Source organism: Amphibalanus amphitrite, unplaced genomic scaffold (assembly GCF_019059575.1).
Source record: "Amphibalanus amphitrite isolate SeventyFive unplaced genomic scaffold, NRLGWU_Aamphi_draft 000041F_arrow, whole genome shotgun sequence".
Lineage (NCBI taxonomy): Eukaryota > Metazoa > Arthropoda > Thecostraca > Balanomorpha > Balanidae > Amphibalanus > Amphibalanus amphitrite.
The window spans coordinates 954,458-975,704 of NW_024881537.1; the positions used below are offsets into that span (position 1 = coordinate 954,458).

General features: G+C 49.1%; 1 protein-coding gene across 2 annotated transcripts; it reads right to left on the reverse strand.

Annotated features, from left to right (window-relative positions):
- Window positions 1–496: 496 nt before the first annotated feature.
- Window positions 497–16,336, reverse strand: LOC122375688 (E3 ubiquitin-protein ligase SHPRH-like). Of its 2 annotated transcripts, none has more exons than XM_043355185.1 (2): window positions 16,280–16,336; window positions 497–6,639 (listed from the first exon to the last, which is right to left on the reverse strand). In XM_043355185.1, the coding sequence occupies exon 2, from the start codon at window positions 6,499–6,501 to the stop codon at window positions 1,159–1,161; it is 5,343 nt and encodes a 1,780-aa protein (XP_043211120.1). In that variant the 5' UTR covers window positions 6,502–6,639; window positions 16,280–16,336; the 3' UTR covers window positions 497–1,158. The 2 variants fall into 2 exon arrangements, with proteins under 2 accessions (XP_043211120.1, XP_043211113.1); XM_043355178.1 differs by lacking the exon at window positions 16,280–16,336 and adding an exon at window positions 16,070–16,108.
- Between the last annotated feature and the right edge of the window lie 4,911 nt (window positions 16,337–21,247).

Below are 21,247 nucleotides of genomic sequence, written 5' to 3' on the forward strand. Positions count from 1 at the left end.
TAGTGCTCACCCGTTATTTCGCTGTTCCCACGAGGTACGAAATCATTTACCAAAGCAAGTAATCAAAAAAGAAAGAGGGCCCTCGATGATATTGATCTGACCTCTACCTTGATCTAAGATAGCGCACGGCGACTATTCCAAACTTGCTGAGTACCTACCACAAGCTGTTGCTTCGTGCCTCAGGAACTGTGACGAAAGAGGACGTGAAAAGCTAAAAATCCTTCAGTCGTACCTACCCTATTCATCGATAACGCTATACTGCGGCACGGCGGCCGCAGAACCATTCCTAGGTAGGTAATCGCTCGAGTCAGTGCCAAGCTGGATTCACTATTGAATTGTGAATCCAGAATAGTGACTATTTTTTGTGTGGTTTCCCGGAATCAGTTCTTGGGTTGCGGCACATAGGTATACTCTCCCATCATGTCACGTCATTTGTCACTTCATTCTTCGATCTGTGTATCCGATTGATTGACGCAAATCGGATTTAAAAAGACGGTGAAATATCAAAATATATTACCTCCACAAGTCACTGTTGCAGAAATCAAACACCAAAACTAAACGAAAGTGTACAGTCCGTCAGTGCTACTTCTGTGAGTCTATGAACAAATGTACAAATGGCGAGAAGTTACTACATCACCCCCTAGTGACCTCAGGTACGATACAACTGTCAATGAATGATACATCAAGCATCAAATTGTGGTTTCTAAATAGAAACGTTCAGCTAGCGTCAGTAGAATACAGTTCTTTTCATTAAAAAATCAGAACTCAAGCATTACACGTAGTTACTTCTGTACATTGATGTATGGGTATGAAAACAGCACAAAACCCATGCAATGAGTCGAAATGCAGCACATACAAATTGTCTCAAACAAACTCAGAAACAAAGTTCACAAACGTATACCTACGTCGAGCAACACCTGGATGCGATAATCACAGCACGGCTACACGGGGGTCCACCGACGGAGCACTTCGTCACGTCAGCGTTGGGAGACAGAGCCAAGGATGTCACTAACCAGACATACGCAGCCTCATCCATGAACTTCGGCTGCACGGCATCATCCGTAGTTGACACACGTCACAACCACTGCAGGCTCACATGCTATCGTCCGCATTGCCGAGGGACTGCTGACATGTACCACTGGCCGCAGCAGCATGAGACTACATTCTACTGCCGTCCACGAACAGTTCGCGCAGCTCCGCCAGCGTGAGCCCCTGCTCGGCGGGGCCGGGCGCCGCGGCCGCCGCCGCCGCCGTGGCCACCGGTCTGGTGGCGTTGAGCGCCAGCACCCGCTCCTCGATGGTGTCTCTGACCACCAGCCGGTGCACCACGGTGGCGCGCCGCTGGCCGATCCTGTGCACCCGTCCAACGGCCTGCCGCTCCGAGCCCGGGTCCAGCACCGGGTGGGTCAGCACCACGTGCGTCGCCTCGATCAGGTTCAGGCCGTTGGCGCCCGAGTGGATCGGCAGCAGCAGGACCGAAACATCCGGGAGTGTCCGGAACTCCCGCAGCTTCTGCTGGAACTTGCCCGTGTGCAAGCTGCGGAAGGTGACGTTGTTCATCTCCAGCGCGCCACCGATGACGTCCAGAGCGTCCGTCCAGGTGGCGAACACCAGAGTCTTGGCGCCCGGGTCGTCCCGCAGAATGGTCAGCACGCAGCGGACCACAGCCTCCACCTTGGTGCTGTGACTGCCGCGGACACGAATCGCTCCTCCCGCGCCGTCTTCGTCACTGGCGCACGTGGCGTTCACGTAGGCGATGTCGGAGTGACGGGTAAATTCGCGACAGATGGCGCACTTCAGCTTGTCGCGTCGTCCACCCATCGAGAACTCTTCGATGATGCGCTGCACACAGGTCATACAGAAGCAGTGCCCACACTGCAGCACACTCCAGTTGGTACCGAGCGCAGTTTCGCAGATGGGACACGGCTCTGGGTTGCCATTGCGGTGCTCCACACCCGACTTTTTCAGATTGGTGAGGTACAGACGCTGTCCCAGCTTGCGTCTCAAATCGTTTTCAGACACAGCGCGATCGGCGGCAAGCTTGCCGCGGTGCAGGTCCACCTCATGCGGCTCGATGACGTAGGTGGGCAGCTCCTGCCCGCCCTGGGCCACCGGCAGGTCTGGTGGCGGCTCATCGACGTACCGCGTCCTCAGGCGGAGCACAGCCATCTCCAGCTCATCCGAGGCAGACACGCGATCGTTGACATGCCTCCAAAGGATGCGTAGGCTCTTGAACTCTTTCTTCATGGTTTCCAGCATCTTGATGTGATGACCGCCCAGCTCTATGAGAATCTGGTTCATGCCCAGCTGTCGCGCCTGTGAAAGTAGCACTTTTAGCACTCTCTCGGTCTCATTATCTCCCCAGTTGCCGCGCCTCAGTTCACCATGCACGCTGATCTTGCCCTCGACGCCACCCATCTCGCTGGCATCCACTCTACTCTGGGCCATATAGAACAGTTCCCGCTCGTAGCGTTCGAAGGCGTCATGTGCTTCGCAAAGACGACACCGTTCAGCGTCACTATGGCTTGGACGGAGATGACAGTCAACTGCGGCCGACACCAGCTCCGTCGGGTTTATGACCACCAGTTGGCCAACGCCCTCCTGAGTCTCTTCACGCAGCTCTGCCAGTTTCATCAGCCTTTCCATGAGCAGGCGTTGCAGGCCCGTGACGCTGCTAAACTTTTCCAGCATAGTGTTCGCCGGAATTCGGCCCTTCAGTACCGTCGTGCGCTTAGTGACTCCTGTGTTTGTGCGCTTCTCAATGTTCGAATCAGCACTGGAGAGTTCGCGGAGCTGTTGGTTGATGCGTTCCACGACCTCACCTGGTCGGGCCTCCGACCAGCGTGCCAGCACGGCGGAGAACCAGGGTCTCTGACTCTCGTCCAGCTTAGCGGCGTGTTCGTCCACCTCTACCGATAAATCGCTCGTGGAGGACAGCGTTTGCTCCACTAGCGTCGTGTACTTGCCCACGTAGGAGGCACGTAGCTCTTGCGCTTCCTGCTTGAGACGATGATCCCGGGTAGTGGGTGGAATGGGTCTGCGGGCGGACACCAGCTCATCGAGGTTGTGCAGTGCGTGAAGTCGCTGCAGCATATCGGTGTTCAAAGTGTCTCGCAGCTCCTCGGCCTGACGGAGGACGGTGCGGTAGAGCTCAGCAGCTTGGTCCCACTCCTCACGGACGATGTGCAGCGCTGCCAGACCGTGCTGCGCCGCGACCCGCTGCCGGTGCGCCTCCTCCGCCTCTGTAGTGGCACGTCGGATCATCTGCTCCAGCAACTCCTCCATGGTCATCGTCGATTTGTGCAGAGGCATGAACTGACCTCTCACTACCTGGGGGTGGCAGCACGCCTGCCGCAGCCGTAGCAGTGGACGCAACAGCTGGTTGACGGTCGCTCGTTCAAGGTCCTTCAACTGCAGCTTGTCATCTGTAAAAGAGGCCAGCTTGGCTAGCGCATCGCGGGCGCATTCCTCATGCTGCCTTCGGTAGAAGTATGTCTCTACAGGGGAAAAGTCCAACCGGTCTGTAAGCTCGCGCTGTGCGGGCAGGTCGATCTGATCCAGCACATCGGCTTTAGCGGTCCGCCAGAGACAGCGCTCCAAGAGGCGATCCAAGGGACCCGCGTCTCCGTGTAGGTATGGGTAGTAGATCAGCTGGTTCCACCACAGCTCACACCAGACCGGATCATCGCCGAGGAACAGCAGCAATCCATACAGGTCGGCCACGCTGCGGCTTAGCGGCGTGCCAGTCACACACCAGCGGTTGACACAGCTGAGCTTGAGAGCCATGGAGGACGTTCGCGACGTGGTGCTCTCCACCATCTGGGCTTCGTCAAGACATACGCGCCACCAGTCGACGCAGAGCAGCGGCGACGGCGGTGGCAGATAGCGCTGCTGGCGACGTTTTCCAGCGTCCCCTCCATTGCGTCCAACTTCCGTGTAGTTCAGTTCCCGCTGAAGGACAGTGTAGGTGGTGACCACGAGATCGTGCGAAGCCAGCTCCTGTGGCTGGATATAGCTGTTGCTGCTAACGCCGGTGTACACGAGGACACGCAGACCCTCGCACCGGATGTGTTTGAGAATCTCCTGCACCCATTGGTCGGAGATAGCCGTGGGGGAGACGATAAGCGTTGCTCCTGACCGCACCGGCGGTTGCTGCGTCCAACACTGCGGACACCAGTATCCACCCCTGAGCGGGTTTGTCACGTCGTATCCGACACATTTAGCGTGCTGAAACGTGCCACAAGCGCTGCACTGCACCCGGTACTGACGGTCCTCCCAACGCCCACACAGACAAGAGAAAGTTGGGTCCACCTCCGGCTCCGGCAGCGATCGCACGCGACATGCCGACATCTCGGACATTGTTTGCTCGTAGTGCAGCTGGAGCAGACGTTTGATTTCTGACGGCGGTTTGGGTGGCGCACAAGGACTATCTGAGGTAGAGCGGCCTGACTTCTTGCGAGAGCTTCCACCGGGACGGTAGCTCGGAGGTGGTTTACCATCGTAGCACACCCTCACCACCACTTCCTCGATGGTTTCTTCCACAGGATCGCGCCATGATGGTTTGGGCGTCGGTTTTTCGCCCCGTTTCGTGAAACTGTCCCAGTCGGGGAGTACCCCCAGGCCGCGCACATAGTCACTCGGCTCAGCCTCACCGTAGCACTCGCGAATGATCACGTCCTCGATGCAGTTGGCGACATTATCACCCTCAGCGATTCCAGAACATTTCACGTCTCCTGATGGACTTTGCTGAATACTCTGCGGTTCCGTTCCCACAGATGAACGGCTTCCAGATGACACATCCGAAGTAGGCCCGGCATTTGCAACATCCCCAAACGCACCGTGACTCACTGAGACACTGTTTTCATCCCTTTCCAGGCGCGATTTCTCCACCGTTCGTGTTCCAGTATCTGAATCAGATTGCAATCCTGAGTCGGAGTTGGTCTGCGCCCTGCGCTGTTTCATTCTGTCCGTACGGCTCGATGTCGGCACGTATCTCTCCCAGTCGCAGTCCGAGTCGGACGAGCTGCCTTCCATCGGAGTCATCTTCCTCTTCCGGCCTGAGGAGCGACAAAGTCTTTGTCTGTTGTTTCCTTTCGGTGTACCCTTTCTTTTCCGCTTTCCGGTGTTCGATGTCGAGTCCGATTCCGAGTCAGAGTCAGAGTCACTCCAAGAGCGTTTCTTCTTGCTTCGAGCTGAACGCTTGTCTTTTGTGGCCACGGACTCCTCATAGCTAGACAGGTCGACAACCTCCAGTGGTTCTGGCTTTACAGCATCGCCTCGCGGATGGTTCAAAACCAAAGAAAGTATTTCCACAGTTTTTCCGAGACCCATCTCATCAGCAAGGATGCCACCGGGTGGTGAGCTCACTTCACCCGGTCTTTCACGCACAGCCCAACCACCCAGTGGACAGTAGTACACTGTGGTCCCTCCGAGGGACAGAGGAACGTACAGATGATGAAGTTTGTGATGATCTACAGGCCTCTGACGCTCCCGACGCAACATCCAAGTGACGGCATCCCGCTGATACGGCCGCAGCTGAGGCAGCAGTTGCTCATGCTGTGGGTCAGGGGTGGATTCATGGGAAGAATCCGCGTCTGTGTCTCCTTGGCCACGCCTTGCGGCCAGTCGACGGTACAGCTCGTCGACATCCACAGCACCCACCGCTTGGGACTCGTACTCCCGTCCTGGCAGTTTCAGCAGCCGTCTCAAGAGGGCGCGGCAGTCGGCGTTCACGCGGCGGTAGTTCTCGCTGGGATGACGCAGCGGCACGAATGCCTTCTCCCCAAGAAGCACGTCCAGCAGCAGCTCCCCCGAGTGGCCGTAGTCACTCAGCACTGTCTCTACACCACCGGCAGATCCAGACAAAAGACGCCAGGTCTCAAACGACTGTGGTGCCGCCACTTGGAGAAGTTGAGTCCGCTCAACCCGGCGTCGGCTCCGGATGCCATCCGGGCGAGATAGCCACTCGAAATACAGCAGTGCCCGGTCCTGTTCCTCCGAGAAGTATACCCAGAATTTATCGGTCTCAGGCAGCTCCAGAGGGGGCTCGGAGAGCGTCAGTCGCAGCGTATCAACGACTGGCTCATCGTTGGACCGCGTCTTGCGCACCGACACTGGAACGTAGAAGTCAAAATCGGCCAGCTCGGCACACACCCGTGCGTACTCCTCTTGAGCAGGAGTGATTGGGGCGCTGAACCGCTTCTTCTGCGGCTTCCCAACAGCTTTCTTTCCATAACGATCCGCAGACGTCGAAGAGTCACTGACAACTTTAATGTCGTATTTTTCATCCCAGTCGTCATCACTGAGTGTGATCACATCATCTCCGTTGTCGCTGAGGACTACATGAACGGGTTCATCGGCTGGCGGAACCGGACCATCTGCAGCTCTCGAGGACGAAGAGCTGAGTTCACTAGCTCGCTCCAGATCGCGATTTGTCCAACTGGAAGCAGAACACTCGCCCTCAGGGCGGTGCCTCGGCGCAGTCTGCTTCTGGCGTGGCATCGTGCCAGCAGCGGAACCGTTGCAGTTGCTAGACGATCGCAACTTAACAGAATCCAATAAGTGAATGATAATCCATTGGGCGAACAATAGTTTTCAATGTTTCAGCTTGTTATCAATTGCAGGCTTTTTGATCCGTATCTGAAATAAAAGCAAAACGGTTAAAGGCTGCACAATCAATTCAAAACATTTTCAATTTTCAAACCTGTACCTACAAACAGATCTAATATTTAATAAGCTAACATTGATTTGCTCCATTGACCGTTGGTGTAAAAAATACTTGCTTAAAAGGTGAAAAATATCACAAGAGGGCTAAACGTGCCGGTGAGTTACAGGCCCGGAGAGTGCACGCCACTTGACCCCACCCATGTTGTTATTCAGGTCAACTGGCAACTGGCGAGAGGGGCACGCACGCGAGCTGGACAAAGGAGAGGCGTGTCGCCATTTACGTACGAATCTTCAACCCTTGCGCTTGAACTGTTACTGATTAACCAGTATAGCGCCTTTTGGGGCGACTAACGGAGCGAGCGAGGGGGTGAGTCTTGCACGTGCGAAATTTCGAGAGGGTACCTCCAACTGACTTGTGCACGGCACCCTACTGACCGGTTTCTAGCGATGTGCCAAATTTGAGCACAATCGGCCCAGCCGTTCTCGAGATCTGGGAGCGGCACCCTGCACGTGCGCACGTGCAAAATGGGTCCCAACTGACTTGTGCACGGCACCCTACTAACTGCTTCCTAACCGTGTACCAAATTTGAGCGCCATCGGTCCAGCCGTTCTTGATATCTGGAAACGACCCCTGCACGTGCGCACGTGCAGCAGCACCCCAACTCTGGCACATGGATATGCAGTGCCTAGTGGGTGCCTACCTACATGCCAACTTTCAGCGCAATCGGCCAAGTAGTTGCCGAGATATTGCAACAATTACAAAACTGACACCTCTTCGTTTTGCACGTGGCACGTGCATAAGGGGTCACCTATATGCATCGGGAATAGTCCAATACTTGGTAGAAGGAATGAAGCTACCCTACAAAAATTACCGCGTGTAAATCGGTCAAGTGGTTGCTGAGATATAAGCCTCGCAAAAGCGTCCGCACGGCCGGCCGGCCGGCCGGCCGGCCGCTCATACTCAGAAATTTCCGTTAATCTAAGGAAAGACTTCGCTCGCTTCGCTCGCTCCGTAACCAGGGGCGGGCAATGTGATCGATAGCCCGCGAGTTGCCGGGGGGGGGGGGCGTTAAACGCCCCCAATTTTTCGCCGCGGTTAAGCTAAAAACGGCGCGCCGCAGCCGCGCCAAATTTTGGCTACCTGGGATGAATCGATTGAAGTTTATTATGCGAAGGCTAAAAAATCGATCCGATTTGAGATGACTATCGAGGTTTTACTGGCGTTATGACTTCGGATTTTTCAACCAAAAATAGTATATGTATGAAAATCGTATGAAATCATAGAACAGGCAGACAGCCATGCGTTACAACCATTAGACGGCCAATACCATTTAGAATCAATAGGCTATCTTCACTTTTTGATTATCGTTCAACGTCTTCCAAAAATGTCTACTGGGTACATCCTGGCAATTTCTCGTGACTACTTCAAGCAGAACCACGATGTGTGTATTTTTCAAATTGATTTTTGTTTGTTAATTGGGGTTAGGGTCAATTTCATCTTTTTTCGATCAAATGCGTAATGCCTGCTTTGACTTTCGGGGATATGTCCTTATCCTGGTTGACCTGACTTTGACCCTAACCTAAGCTCGGCTGACCCCTACATGGATCTGACACTCATAGGTGGAGCTTTGTGCCCAGCTGGGGGGTGCCTGGGCGCAATAAATCCGCCGCCGCCCTAGCGGTGACCTTGAGCGGTGACCGTCTGTTGCGGCTCCAAAGCAAAGCCGGAGTAGAACTGTGAGAGCTCGGGCACCCCCAGTCCAGCCAGCACAAACCTCCACCTATACTTTTTTACGGCCTGCCACCAACCGCAACCATCAGATGTGTACAGAAGCTGAGACCCGGCGGCGTAGAACCAAAACCGCTGGCCGCATTTTCTCCACGATCAGACGGCTACACAGATACAAAATTTAAAAAAAATCAGTCCGAATCATTTGAATGGAAGGATTCACAAGGACAGAGCCCCCGCTAAGCTGAGCTTGTTGCGTTGGCACTGCACTCTACGTTTGATCGCGCAATTCCTGGTCTATGGCAGAATTTAGAGTCCGAAGCTTAAAGCCGCACATGGCCGGTCCTCCTCACTGACTTCGAGTGGCTACAGCCTGCCAGTGCCACCAACCGCAACCATACCTGTCGGGAGGCTCATACAAGTCATAAAAATAAACATCGAGCGCCCGTCGCGCCTCGAACCCGGACTTTTGGAACCGGGACGTGTGCTCTCACCACACGGAGTCCAACGCTCTACCGACTGAACTACGGGACCGGCTCATATCGAACACTGATATGAAGATTATGAAGACTTTGACACATGAAAGATTTGCACAGTATTGACAGAGTTTATGACGAGAGCCGCCCAGTAAGGGGTTCTAAGTTCCATGCTACTGAAAGCCCAATTTCAGGTGTTTGAACTTTGACCTGACCTTGACCCGACCAGTCACCTCGAAATTCAACTTCCAAGCACTCATCACAAGCAGGGACGGAGCTTCCTATTCAGTTGGTGGGGCGGCTGTCCCACCAACTTGCCATTTTGCCCTACCTATAAGCGTTCTGCCCCAACAACTTTAACTGATTTGTAGGACTTTGTTGCTTTGCAAATCAATCTTTTTCGCATTGAAGAGCTTTGCAAAGTCTGTGTAATCCGAATATTATCTCTGCAATAAAAAGAATTGACTCAGTGTAGCATTTTATTTAACTTAACAATCGGAATTTGTAGGTTTTACGACTTTTTGACCCACCAACTTCCCTGGAAAAGCTCCGCCCATGAGCACAAGCCTCTCGTCCCGTTCTTTGATGTACCACCTCGTGCCTTTCACTGCGCCTCGCTCGTTTCTTCTACTTAGGGAGCCCCAAGAATTTTGCTACCTAAAGTCTTTGTTTTGTTTTGTTGGGTTATGCCCTTTCGGTCCAATGAGACCATTGCACAGTCGGAGGATGATAGAAATTAGGGGGATACATTGGTCTGGGCAGGCACCCTAGTGAGTCACCGGGGTTGCCCATCCGTTAGTTGCACAGGCCGACCAGCCCCCCCCCCCCAGGCACTCACTGCACCCGGTTACGGGTGTGCTCCCTGAGGAGCTGCGGTGCGCTCCGGTGGAAGACGCCCGCATGGGATCAAGTTGCCTGTCCAGCGGGCCAGGGGTTGCGGTGTGGAGCAGAAGGATTTGACTATCCTGAGGATGGAAACGAGGGAACGGGTGTTGCTATAGTCCTCAACAGATTTTTTGGGGGGGATGGCCTGAGTGAGTAGTTTTAGGATACGTTATATATCGTAGCTTCGTGCAAGTTTGGCCACCGAGGGCAACTTTGACCCACGCCTGGAAAAAAGAATTTGTTTTGCTTAGCTTTTTACACATAATCAGTGCAGACAAGTTTTTGTTATGGTCCGGTAAGGTAAGAATGTTCATCGGTTACCTTCGGGAACAATCCTGAGTTGGTCCCAAGGCCAAGTTGAAGGGCTAGGAGCCCCACGATGCGGCGATAAAAAGACGACCAATGAATGGCTTGCAGCGGCAGTGTTGGGCGGGGCCATGACCATATAAGGTCACTAGATCAATGAATTGATCTGATTTCGTGCATTCCAGCTTTCAAATGGCAAAAACGGCACAGGCATGCTTCATAACCACATATGGACCATGGATTCCCCAACTGATATCACATTTGCTAGGGTATGTACGGTCCTCCAGCAAAAGAGTGGTTGTTTAGCCTATGTGCTTTTGGTGTAATAACTTTCAATGACGGAGACACTCGTGTAATATTACCCAATAGAAATGAGAAGAGGGCTCGTGAACATACTTCAGCAATGGTTTTAACAGCCATTTGACATATTCATTAACGCAGATCGATTATTGTGATGTTGGTAGCAAACCACTTAATACCTGGAGGCCCGTTAACACTACACACTCTAACAGGATTGTCATTCAAGCATGAAGCAGCAAGGTGTATTGACAATTTTTCTGTCCAATATTTGAAACTTGTCCGGAGATCAACAGTCCCAATCTCTGAATCATAATGATCACATACATCAAGGCACTATGTACCGTAAACCGGGGTGAGTTGATATGGATTTTGAGGTTTTTCTAGATTTCTTTAAAAGTCACATTCATTTACGGAATTCTTTTTGTGCCAGTTTCATGGCACATGCCTTGGGGAGGCAATCAGCAAAAATGAATAAAAAATGTATATATTAAGCCCCTTTTTTAAAACGCCAAAGTTCATATCAACTCACCCCCTGGGGGGTGGTGAGTTGATATGGTTTTGGATTTTTCAAAATTTCTCGGCTAAAGAAGCTCAGAGGTGAGTTGATAAAATGCCAGTGTTTATAAAAAGGATGTGAGAACACATCCTAAAAGAAACCATCAGAAAAATGGTTGTAGTTTGGCAGCAGACCTCACATTCATGAAAACGCAATCATGTCCAACACAGCGCTATCAAAATGGCTTTATTTTAGCAGCTTCATTTTTCGCTTTATGATATTTAGTTTTACTTAGAACATTCTGAACTTGGCTAGTCACGTGTCCTCAAGCCAACGGTATCAAAACTGGCAATATATTTTGGAATTACAAGTGTATTTTCTTGTAATTAAAACACATTGTCAGTTGCGGGTCAAGGTTGATATGCCTCTGACAGAGATAATGGATTGAAATGAAAGAATACATATACTTCTGAGCTTTTGTTGACTGGTAGTCAACAAAATATTAATGAAGTGAAGTGAAGCGAATCTAATTCGGACTGTATTCTATAAGGTGAAATAAGCGACATAAAACAGAATTCGGCATCAAAAGCCAAAATTAACCCTCGCACTTATAGGCGGGTGAACGGACCACCTCGGCTTTTCGCACATAACTCGCGCAAAAAGCGGCCGATCACGACGAAACTTCCAGTACCTCTCGAGTTTATCAATTTTACACATGTTCTAAAGATTTCATGACCCTGACTCAAATGGTTTTTGACTTGTGACCTGATTCTCGAGACCAGGCTTGGCCGGAATCGCGATTTGGCGTAGTCAGCTCACATTAGAAGAGTCAGCTCACATTATCCGCGCATTTCCAGTCTTTTTGTGATTGTAACGTCCAAACATGTAAATGATGTTGGTCCCTGGATGATGTTGGATGTTGGTCCCGCAGTATTGTGGGTGTCAACTGTCAAGGTCACCTGAAGGTCAGGTCAGGTCATTGACCTTTGGTGACCTCAGTTCACTTTTTGGAGTTTTACATGTTTCTAGGGTAGTTTTTTTCGGGCCGATTTCGAATTTAACATGCATTTGATCATTTATGAAGTAGTTTTAGTGCCTTCGTAACATGTTACGACACCGTCAGTGGTAGCTGACACTTGACACTCCCTATGGATAGTCGGCAGGACACCTACTGGTTCACCTGACCTGACCTGACCTGGCCTAAATGTACGAAGACATCTGTGCTCAAAACTAACATGACATTCGTGATCAGCAACAGCCAAAAATAATAAACTCGCTTTACGAACTTCAAATAACCCCCTATTTTCACGACTTGGGTAATTGACCTGGCCTGGAAGGTTAACTAATGACCTAGGACCTTAAAGTTGGTTATCATCGGCTTCCTCGCGTCTCGGGCAACACGCTCATTTTTTTCCGCGAAGCTCTAGCTCCACCAGGGACCAAACGACGATGGGATTCCAACGGACCCCCCCCCCCCCCTATACGTTAAACGCTGGCAAAACACGAATACGGGCGAGGGCTAAACACCAGTCAATTTCTTATATTGTTTGTTCCATTTCATTTTGTCACTCATTCTCGGTTGGCAACTGCCAAGCAGGAAAACTAATCAGTTTCACGAGATCAGAATTCCCGCGCTGTTAGACATACAGAAATGACAGTTTTGTCATTTTCGAAACTACGAATAATTATAACAGTTTTTAATCTGTATGTAATATAGGTGTTCTATAGTGTTCCTTTGTAGCTTGTAGGGAGTCATCTTGAGACTTGACAGGGAGTTGTGCTGTGCCTTTTGCACGTTAGGTATGTCCACAGAAAAAACTTTGGGGTTACTGATGTTAGTTGTCGGACATTCGTCCACGTCTTGAGTTGAGATGTTAGTTTCACAACGTTTCGGCCAGTTACTCTCCGGCCGTCGTTACTCGTCAGGTGTTCTTTGACCCTCAGAAGGACCTGGATGTTGGTGGCGTTGCGCCGTACGCGTCAAACAGTTCGAAAGCTCCTGTAGTCAGCGGGAATCGAACTCGGGTTTCCCCGGTGATGGTCCACGGTTGTAACCACTCCACTATCGAGGCAGATTTGAGTACGGCCGGAGAATTTACTGGCTGAAACGTTGTGAAACTAACATCTCAACTAAAGACGGGGACGAAAGTCCGACAACTAACAACAGTGATACTAACAGGCCTCGTCTCAAGCATTCAGAAAAAAAACTAAAGCTTTTGGGGGTTGATGGAATGATGTGGGGAAAGAAAAGGAGAGGAGTTGGTCTAATTGACTTTGTCTTACCTGCAGACCCATATTTCATGCTAATTTGCGTGCCTACCAGCCTGGTATCAGCTTTTATCATGCATATCAACTCACCACCTGATGGCATATCAACTCACCACCTGTCACTTTTCTTAAAATTATAAAAAAGCGTTGTTATAGGTGAAACCCAAAACTACCTGGGATCAAAAGTAAATTGATGGTAGTTTCTTTTCCAGTGCATGTTGTTTCATGAATATCCACCGTCTTTGCTGTAGGGTGGGGACTTTTCCTTAGTTTCAAAATCAGAAGAAAAAAAGGACTTTGAAAAAAGTAATGTGTTAAGAAGGCACTGCACCACATGCATGCCTTTCTCAGCTATATGCATCACTTATTGGTTGCTTCACTTCACAGAAAAAATAAAACTGAAAATTGGTTTACAAATGGATGAGCAGCACACATTTTAACATTTTTCGAGCAATTTATATCAACTCACCACCCCATATCAACTCACCCCGGTTTACGGTACCCCATACATGTCCCATGGTCAATGGTGGTGAGAACTGAGAACTGTGACTGCTCTGTTGATGTGGGGGAAAACAGTTGTGGAAACTACCAGGCGAGGATCCAAAAATTGATCGGCCAATAAATATACTTTTTATGACCATATATGGGCATAAATGCAGCCCTCGCTACTATGGGTGAAAAACGGTAGGGGAAACGGGGGTAACACCGCCACTGTGGGAAACACCGCCACCCCAGCTGGCGGCGAAAGTATGAAATGTGAAGTGTAAAAATCCGTTATTCCCTATTGACCGCACGAAGGTAAGCGTCTTCTGATTTGTGTTCCGGTGTTTCAGTGTAATCGAAGCTCAATGTGGGCATTTAAAGAAAAATGCACATTCTCTTATAAAAATTCGATGAGTTGGGAGCACTTTTGAATGTCTTTAAGTAGAGACTCATTTTGATTTACTTGATTACATCGAAAAATAACTGATCGGCTTTGTCCAGTAAGATAAGTTTGCTTGAACCGTGTAGTACATTCTTACCGCTGGCGATTTTTGCTTGTGATCACTTATTGGGGAACACCGCCACCCCGTGGCGGTGTTACCCCAATTGAGGTTGCGGTGTTTCCTGTTTGTAGCGTGATAAGTGATGAAACTCCAAAGACACGCTTTATTTATGTTCGTAGATGTTCCTAAGTCGGGAATAAGCAGCTTATTTGATTTTTTACTTTATATTTTTCAATTTGCATGCATCCCGACCAAGCACTTGCCAGCTGTATAAAACTGGCGAACAGCTGATGAACCTATACCTACCTATTTAGGTGTCCATTACCCAGGGTTGTGCTTGACTCATGAGTCGAGTCAAAAATTTGACTCAACTCTGACTCAAATGAGTCAGATTTGAGTCGAGTCGGATAAAATGTTGAGCTGTTGAGTTGAGTCAGAGTTGAGTCGGACAAAAATATTAAGGTGTTGAGTTGAGTCAGAGTTGAGTCAGTAAAATAACTTTTGACATTGAGTTGAGTCAAAAACATTTAGGAACATGAGTCAGCTGACTCAACTTTCTAGAAACAATACATAGTATAAGTTTTTCATTCTCCCCCCGCTTAACAACTTAGGCCTGGCCCTGCTGCCGGATTCCGCCCCCCCCCCCCCCGCTCAACAACTTTTTTTATCTGAGTCAATTTTGAGTCAACACACTTGACTCAACAAAAAATTTGAGTCAAGTTTGAGTCAACTCATATTTTCATTGAGCCGCTTGAGTCATGAGTCGAGTCAAGGGAAAAAATCAGTTCCTTGTTTGAGTCAGAGTTGAGTCAGGGCATTCTGAAGTTGAATGATGAGTCGAGTCGGCAAATTTTTTTGAGTCGAGCACAACCCTGCCATTACCGATTATTGGCGAAAATTACCACTTACCGACAGGAAACTCATCGCACACGATCTCTGAACAATTAAAAGCTTTCGTAGGAATGGGTTGGGTTAACATCAACACCGGTGGCGGGGTTACCCACACAATTTGTAGGCAGCAAATATGCAAGGTATTTTTAAAAGTTGTGATACATGAAAACCTTTTAGGAGCATGCAAAATAAGTACCTAAAACACGTGAGAAAATGTTTAAATATTGTAACCAAAACAATAACTACCAAGAGACTTCACACATATTCTCTCATTTTGGCGAAAAGCTTAGGGGGGCGGTGTTAGCCCCCGCTTCCCCTATAATTAGGTGGTACTTGTGGAATAATGTCCCCCTATTGGAGAGGAAAGTCTTCCATTTTCCACCAGCGATTAACGCCACCTAGTTAATAAAATTCGGTGAATTCACTCGAAAATGGTGATAGGAAAACGGCTTTCCTACAGGTTCCGGGCATCACAATCAGCTGGCCATTTCATAAATGGAAATGGATCAGTGTTTTGAAAGGAAATTGTTAAGATTTAATTTCATTAGGTACAATGAATGAGGATATTTAATTTTAAAATCATAATTTAACCATAATAAATAATGACATTTTAATAACATGGTGCTGCTTACATTTCTTGGCCATCTGTTTCAATCTGCCATATCCCTGACTGACCTTGTATTGCAACTCAGCGGATTAGAAGCGCCAGGTGATCGTGCAGTGTGCACTGAGTGAGTGTAGGCCTTGTGTGGTTAAAAACATTATTATGCCTTATTTTTCATTTAAATGCTAGGATGTATGGAAGAGATGAAATTTTCGATTTTATTACCATATATGGTCATCGCCCGGCGCCCGCCCACTCCAGCTGCTGATGCTGATCAATATTTAGTTTGGTGCCTCATAATTTCCCAAACTGAAAAACAATTGGCTGCCCCTTGCAATATCAATTTTCGAGGTCAAGATCTCCATAAAAGGAGAAAGAACTAAGCTCGCCTGAAACTAATTGAAAAAGGTCATTACGCTTCACACAAACACAAACTAAACCAAAACAGAAAAATCTTTGCACCATTTCAATTTGTTTCAGTTTGGTGGGCTTGGCGGTGGCCGTTCGGCTGGGAGAGGCCGGAAAGGTGCCATGGGGCTCGTAGCAGCGCGCTGGTCACTGAATTACCAAAAAATAAATAATAGAAATCAACAAAATTATTACCGATAGAGCCCCTTAATTCACTTGCTATAGGAATACGAAATAATAATATTAAAATGTCACAATTCCGACCAAGGCACTCCGACGAACGGCCACTAGTATATAGGGCCTTGCGGCCACTATGGAAACGGTGGAAACGTCTCAGGTACACCACCTCTGTCAACAAATTGAAATGGCAGCCCTGTTGTGCAGCTTCCATATGTAACAGAGAAAAATTTGTATTTGCATGAAGGACAAGCGTATTGAAGGACAAGGGGCGCCAAATACAAGAATTTGTGGTGGCTCGAAAGCCAGCAATCATTCAAGACCAGGGGCGGCGGATTCGGGGGGGCAGGGGGGGGGGGGCAGCTGCCCCCCCTGGCAAACTCGTGGGGGGGGGGCAAAAGTATCTTTTTGCCCCCCCATAATTTGTGACAAAGCTTAGACAAGAAACCATGTACCTGATTATTCTGTTCGATCATCTGAAGATGTAACCAGATGCCCATAACTTTATCATACGTTGCCTTTCTTAAATGGCAAGCGTTCACGTTCAATTGAAGTTTTCCTCTCTTCAACCTAGTTTTGGAGGCTTTATAAGCGTCAACGTGACGCAGCGGAAACCCAGGCCTTCAGTGACCGCTTCAGGAGCGACGGATACGGGGTGGCAGAGGAGGCATCGTTCCCTAAGAAACTTTTGGAGGAGGGGCAAACGTATATTCTTGCCCCTCCATATTGTGCCCTAAACATGAGGAAAATTTCCATAACCTGATATTGCAGCTATGCGCTCCTACAGTTTGTCCAACGGTGCCTTTTGAATATGTGTAAATGCTAACCATTTCCGCTTTATATCATTTTGTTTTTGTCTTTTCAGATTCGATTTATAGATGTGTGCAAGAGACGCAACTCATACCTTCAGTGGTCGTTTGCCTCTATTTTGTACCTACATAAATGCCAAATCGCAAGCGAGCGGAGACGGAATGGCTAGCCATTCGCTTGCGGGTAGTTAGGACTGATGAGCGCTCATAATAAGCCACTCCCCTGATTTCTTCGAGCGCAACAGTTTCCAGCGCATAAAATGGTAAACGCCGAGGTCGTACACATTGACGACATTGACCAATGCACGGTATGGTATGACACCCAAAGGCCAGTCATCAGAGATCTGCTTTGGGCATTCGGAGGCTTGTGTGGGGCCAGTGTAAAAACTGGATGTTCACAGTTCAGTATCCGCTTTATTTCAGTTTTCACTATTAAAAAAGTAAAAATTAGTGTTGGAAACTTTTGAGGGTTAGGGCACTGATCATTAGTGGGCCCCCCTCTGTCTAAAGGCTGACTATAGAATAAAGAGCATCAAACACGAACAGAAGCGGCGGAACACCTTCAATTAACCCGCGCCCCACTGGGGTCTGTGTATAACACGCCCTACTGGGGGGGGGGGGGGGGCTATTCATAGCCCCCCCTCCTAACTCCGAAACTACTGGGCCGATCGTCAAAATTCAAACGGCGTCTGATAGCCCCGGAAAAACTGTCGAGCGAAACCTAATTTCATTGACCTCGAGGTCACCGATGACGTCACAGGTCAGGTCAAAGTAAAAATTATTAGCACTTTGGCTTGTTCACATTTTGGGCTCTGGCCGCCGTCTTACAAGTCAGATCAGGCTCATTTTTGGTTTCCACACTCGTAAACAGATGCTCTAGATACCTTGAGGGTACCAAACTTGTACATTGATTTTCAGGTCAGGGTCAGGTCATCACAGGTCACGAAAATATTATATCATGCGTCGGTCACGTGACACATGTTTTATGGTCCATTTAGGCCATAGATTTCGAATTTGATGTCGTCTGTGTCATTCGAGGTCATTTTGAGTCGAATTTAGCTTAGGTCAGGTCACTTTCAGGTCAAAAAAAGGTCAAATTTTGAAGTTAAAATTTTTCAACAAAAAAGGTGTCTATTGGATGCAGTTTGAGCTCAGGAACACGATGGTGCCATTTATATTGGTGTACGACGTCAAATACGTACTGAAAAAGTGATTTGAAAAATTAATAATTGTGAATTTTTTGCAATAATGCGTATAACTTGGCCATTTTTGAAGATATTTAGCTAAAACTTGCTAGAATTAGTCATAATCATGCGTTCTGTCACATATATTCCGGTTTTTTCGAAAAGTCAAAAACTTTTTGAAAAAAATATAAAAATATAAATTTTGAATATTATTATATAAAATTTTTTTTCGAAATTTTCAAATTTTTGAAAATCCGAGATAGCAGTTTGATAGCGCGGTCAATTCTGAGTCCTTTCATGCAAAGAAATTGGATCTAGCTTAAAAACTGAGCTCTTGGGAGTGATTGCCGTGGTTCAATGTTTTGCGTCGAAATCGGACGAACATGACGTCACTCTGACGTCATTTCCGGCCGACCTATGGTAGCTACGAAGTTCAAATTTTGACACAAGGTGTCAAATTGATGCAGCCGAAGGTACTGAAAGTTTGGCGTCGATACGTCAAGCGGTTTGGAAGTTATTGCAGAAAAACGGGAGGGGGGCTATAAATAGCCCCCCCCCCAGTGGGGCGCGGGTTAAGGGCCTGCCGACTTTTGGTCCCATTCTTTCCATGCAACGCCCATAGCGCTAACGTTAAAATGCCAAAATCAAAGGGGGGCACGGTGCCCCGGTGCCCTCCCCGTTCCGCCGCCTATGAACACGAAAGCGAAATCTGAGGCATTTTGGAAAAATGAGTATGCCCCGCAGCGTCCGATAACTACCACCTTCCGGTGGGTCAAGCCAACGGGGCCCAAGGCTATAATGGCACTTTTATAACGATAGCACTAACCTTGTCTCACTTTTTGTTGAAGTCTGTTCCGAATGGTTTCGGCGACAGACTGGCTGCACTGAGGTATGTGCAACTTTAATTAAAGCCACCTGAGGCACCCTGACACCAGGCTGAATCTGGGTTGGAAATGCTCTTGCAGATATCACTGGCCGCTGATTCTCGAGTGCCTGAATCGGTAGATGTCGTGGCAAAATTTGGTGTGATAATTTGGACCTTACCGCAGTCAGCGCACCCTAAAAGAAACGCCCTACCCAGAGCTTCTGGATTCTCGTTTCAGTCCACCGTTCCTTCACCCCAGCCCACCGCCACGCTCCCTCACCCCAGCCCTCCGTTCCCAGCTTGACGAGCATTTGGGCCTTAGTTAAGCCTTGCTGTAGGCTAACTGTATAAACCCATCGAGACAGCCCGTCTCGGTGGGCTTAGTTGGCGAGCTACTGCCTTGGGGAGGGTTTCTGGCGGATCGCTGTCCCAATAGGTTTAGATGCGACCGACTGTCTCTGAATGTTTGAGCGGTCTCCTCCCGCTGTGAGCTAGTTGATATCTGTCTCAGAAATACTTTTTAAAGGAAGGTTAAACGGAAATCGAACGTAAAATGAACAGAGGAAATGCTAACGAGTTACCTCATTGAAGGAAAGCGCTCGCTTCTTCAAAAGGTTTGGAACCGTTCTTCAACATCTAATATGCGATCGGGTTATGGCACAACTTTTCCCATTGAAACTTTTTTTTTCTAATACAGCAATACGAAAAGCGTTACATCGTCCACTGGCGGATCCAGGGAGCGGGCATTTAAAACAAATATTTACTCTCCCTCCCCTGGCCCCTGCATCGCCCGAAATAGACAAAGCGTACCTTATGTTTCCTAATAATAACACTTTTATCAGGATTTTTTATTTTTTGCTTTATACTGTTCAGCAGTAGATCCGTAAGGAATCGGAATCCGAGGAGTTTTTGGATTTGGGACACTTTTTCGGGGGGTATGTCCCCTACAGTGTCGGAAACGTCTTTCTGGATCCGCCTATGACATCATCTCGACTGGGATCTTGCCCCCCCCCACGCCAAAATCGAATCCGCCGCCACTGTTCAAGACCATGTAATGGAGAACCATAGGCGTGGGAACCGGGGGGGGGGGGCAGTGGGGGCAGCTTGCCCCCCATCTCTGGGGTCGTGGTGGGGGCGGGGCGGTGGCCCCACAACTTTGAGACGGAATACCGCACTTTAGTGCAATGCTTCCTTTTCTGTCGAATAAGTCAAGGGATGAAAAATGGGTGGTGTAAAACCGATGAAAAAGAAAACTAGAATTGATGGTATCCTATGTTGATCTCTACAGGGTCCGGCAAAAGTCTTGTCGTATGTGGTATTCTAGTTTCTGTGTCTTCCCAGGCGCGTTTTGCCCCACCCAGCGTTTTGCTTCCAACGCCATTGTGTCAGCGCATCTATTGTGCCCCAGGGTATGGGACCACGGATAACCTAAGGGTCAGTGGCTGATTGTGCGAGGTCATTTGAGTAGCGAGCGTGCAGTTGAATTGAAGGCTGAAAACACCATGGTCAAATATTACGATGTCAGTCTCAGGAATCGAGCCATCGGCATGATTCAAGCGGGAATGTCGCAAAGTCTGGTCGCGAATAATGTCGGCGCCCCTCTCCGACCAGTGCAAAGGTGGTGGAAGCACTTAACACCCACCAAATCGCCAGAATGGCCGCATTTGTTTGGGAGCCCGACGCAGCCAGTGTGCCCACAGCTCCTGTCAAATTCCCAGCGAAGTTGATGGTGTGGGGGATGGTGTCACATTAAGTGCTCAGTGAAATGCTCCACGTCATCCCGCCCAAGACGAAGGTGGACACCAAGTATTATGTGGAGACCATCTCGGAGGAACTCCCAGAAACGGCTCTGTTCTGAAGCGACGGATGGTGGCTGAGAGGTCGAAAGCCATCTTCATGCAGGAAGGGGCTCCAGCGCATCGCTCTGCCACAGTCCAGCAGGGGTGCTGAGACAACCTGCCGCACTTCTGGGTGAAGGAAAAGGGGCCGGGGAACAGTTCCGACCTAAATCCCATTGAAGAGCTGTGGGCGATCGCCCAGAAAGACCTCGACAAACAGACGCCGGCAACCAGCCTCGCGCAGCTGGAGACGCAGCTCAAGTCTGCGTGGTCACGAATCCAGCCGTCTGTGCCCTCTTCTCTCGTGGCCAGTATGCCGAACCGTGTTCGCAAGTGTTTGCTTGTCCGTGGACAATACA

What these genes read in the sequence shown, in the direction of transcription:
- LOC122375688 (XM_043355185.1), bottom strand. Translation starts at nt 6,501, where the DNA reads ATGCCACGCCAGAAGCAGACTGCGCCGAGGCACCGCCCTGAGGGCGAG.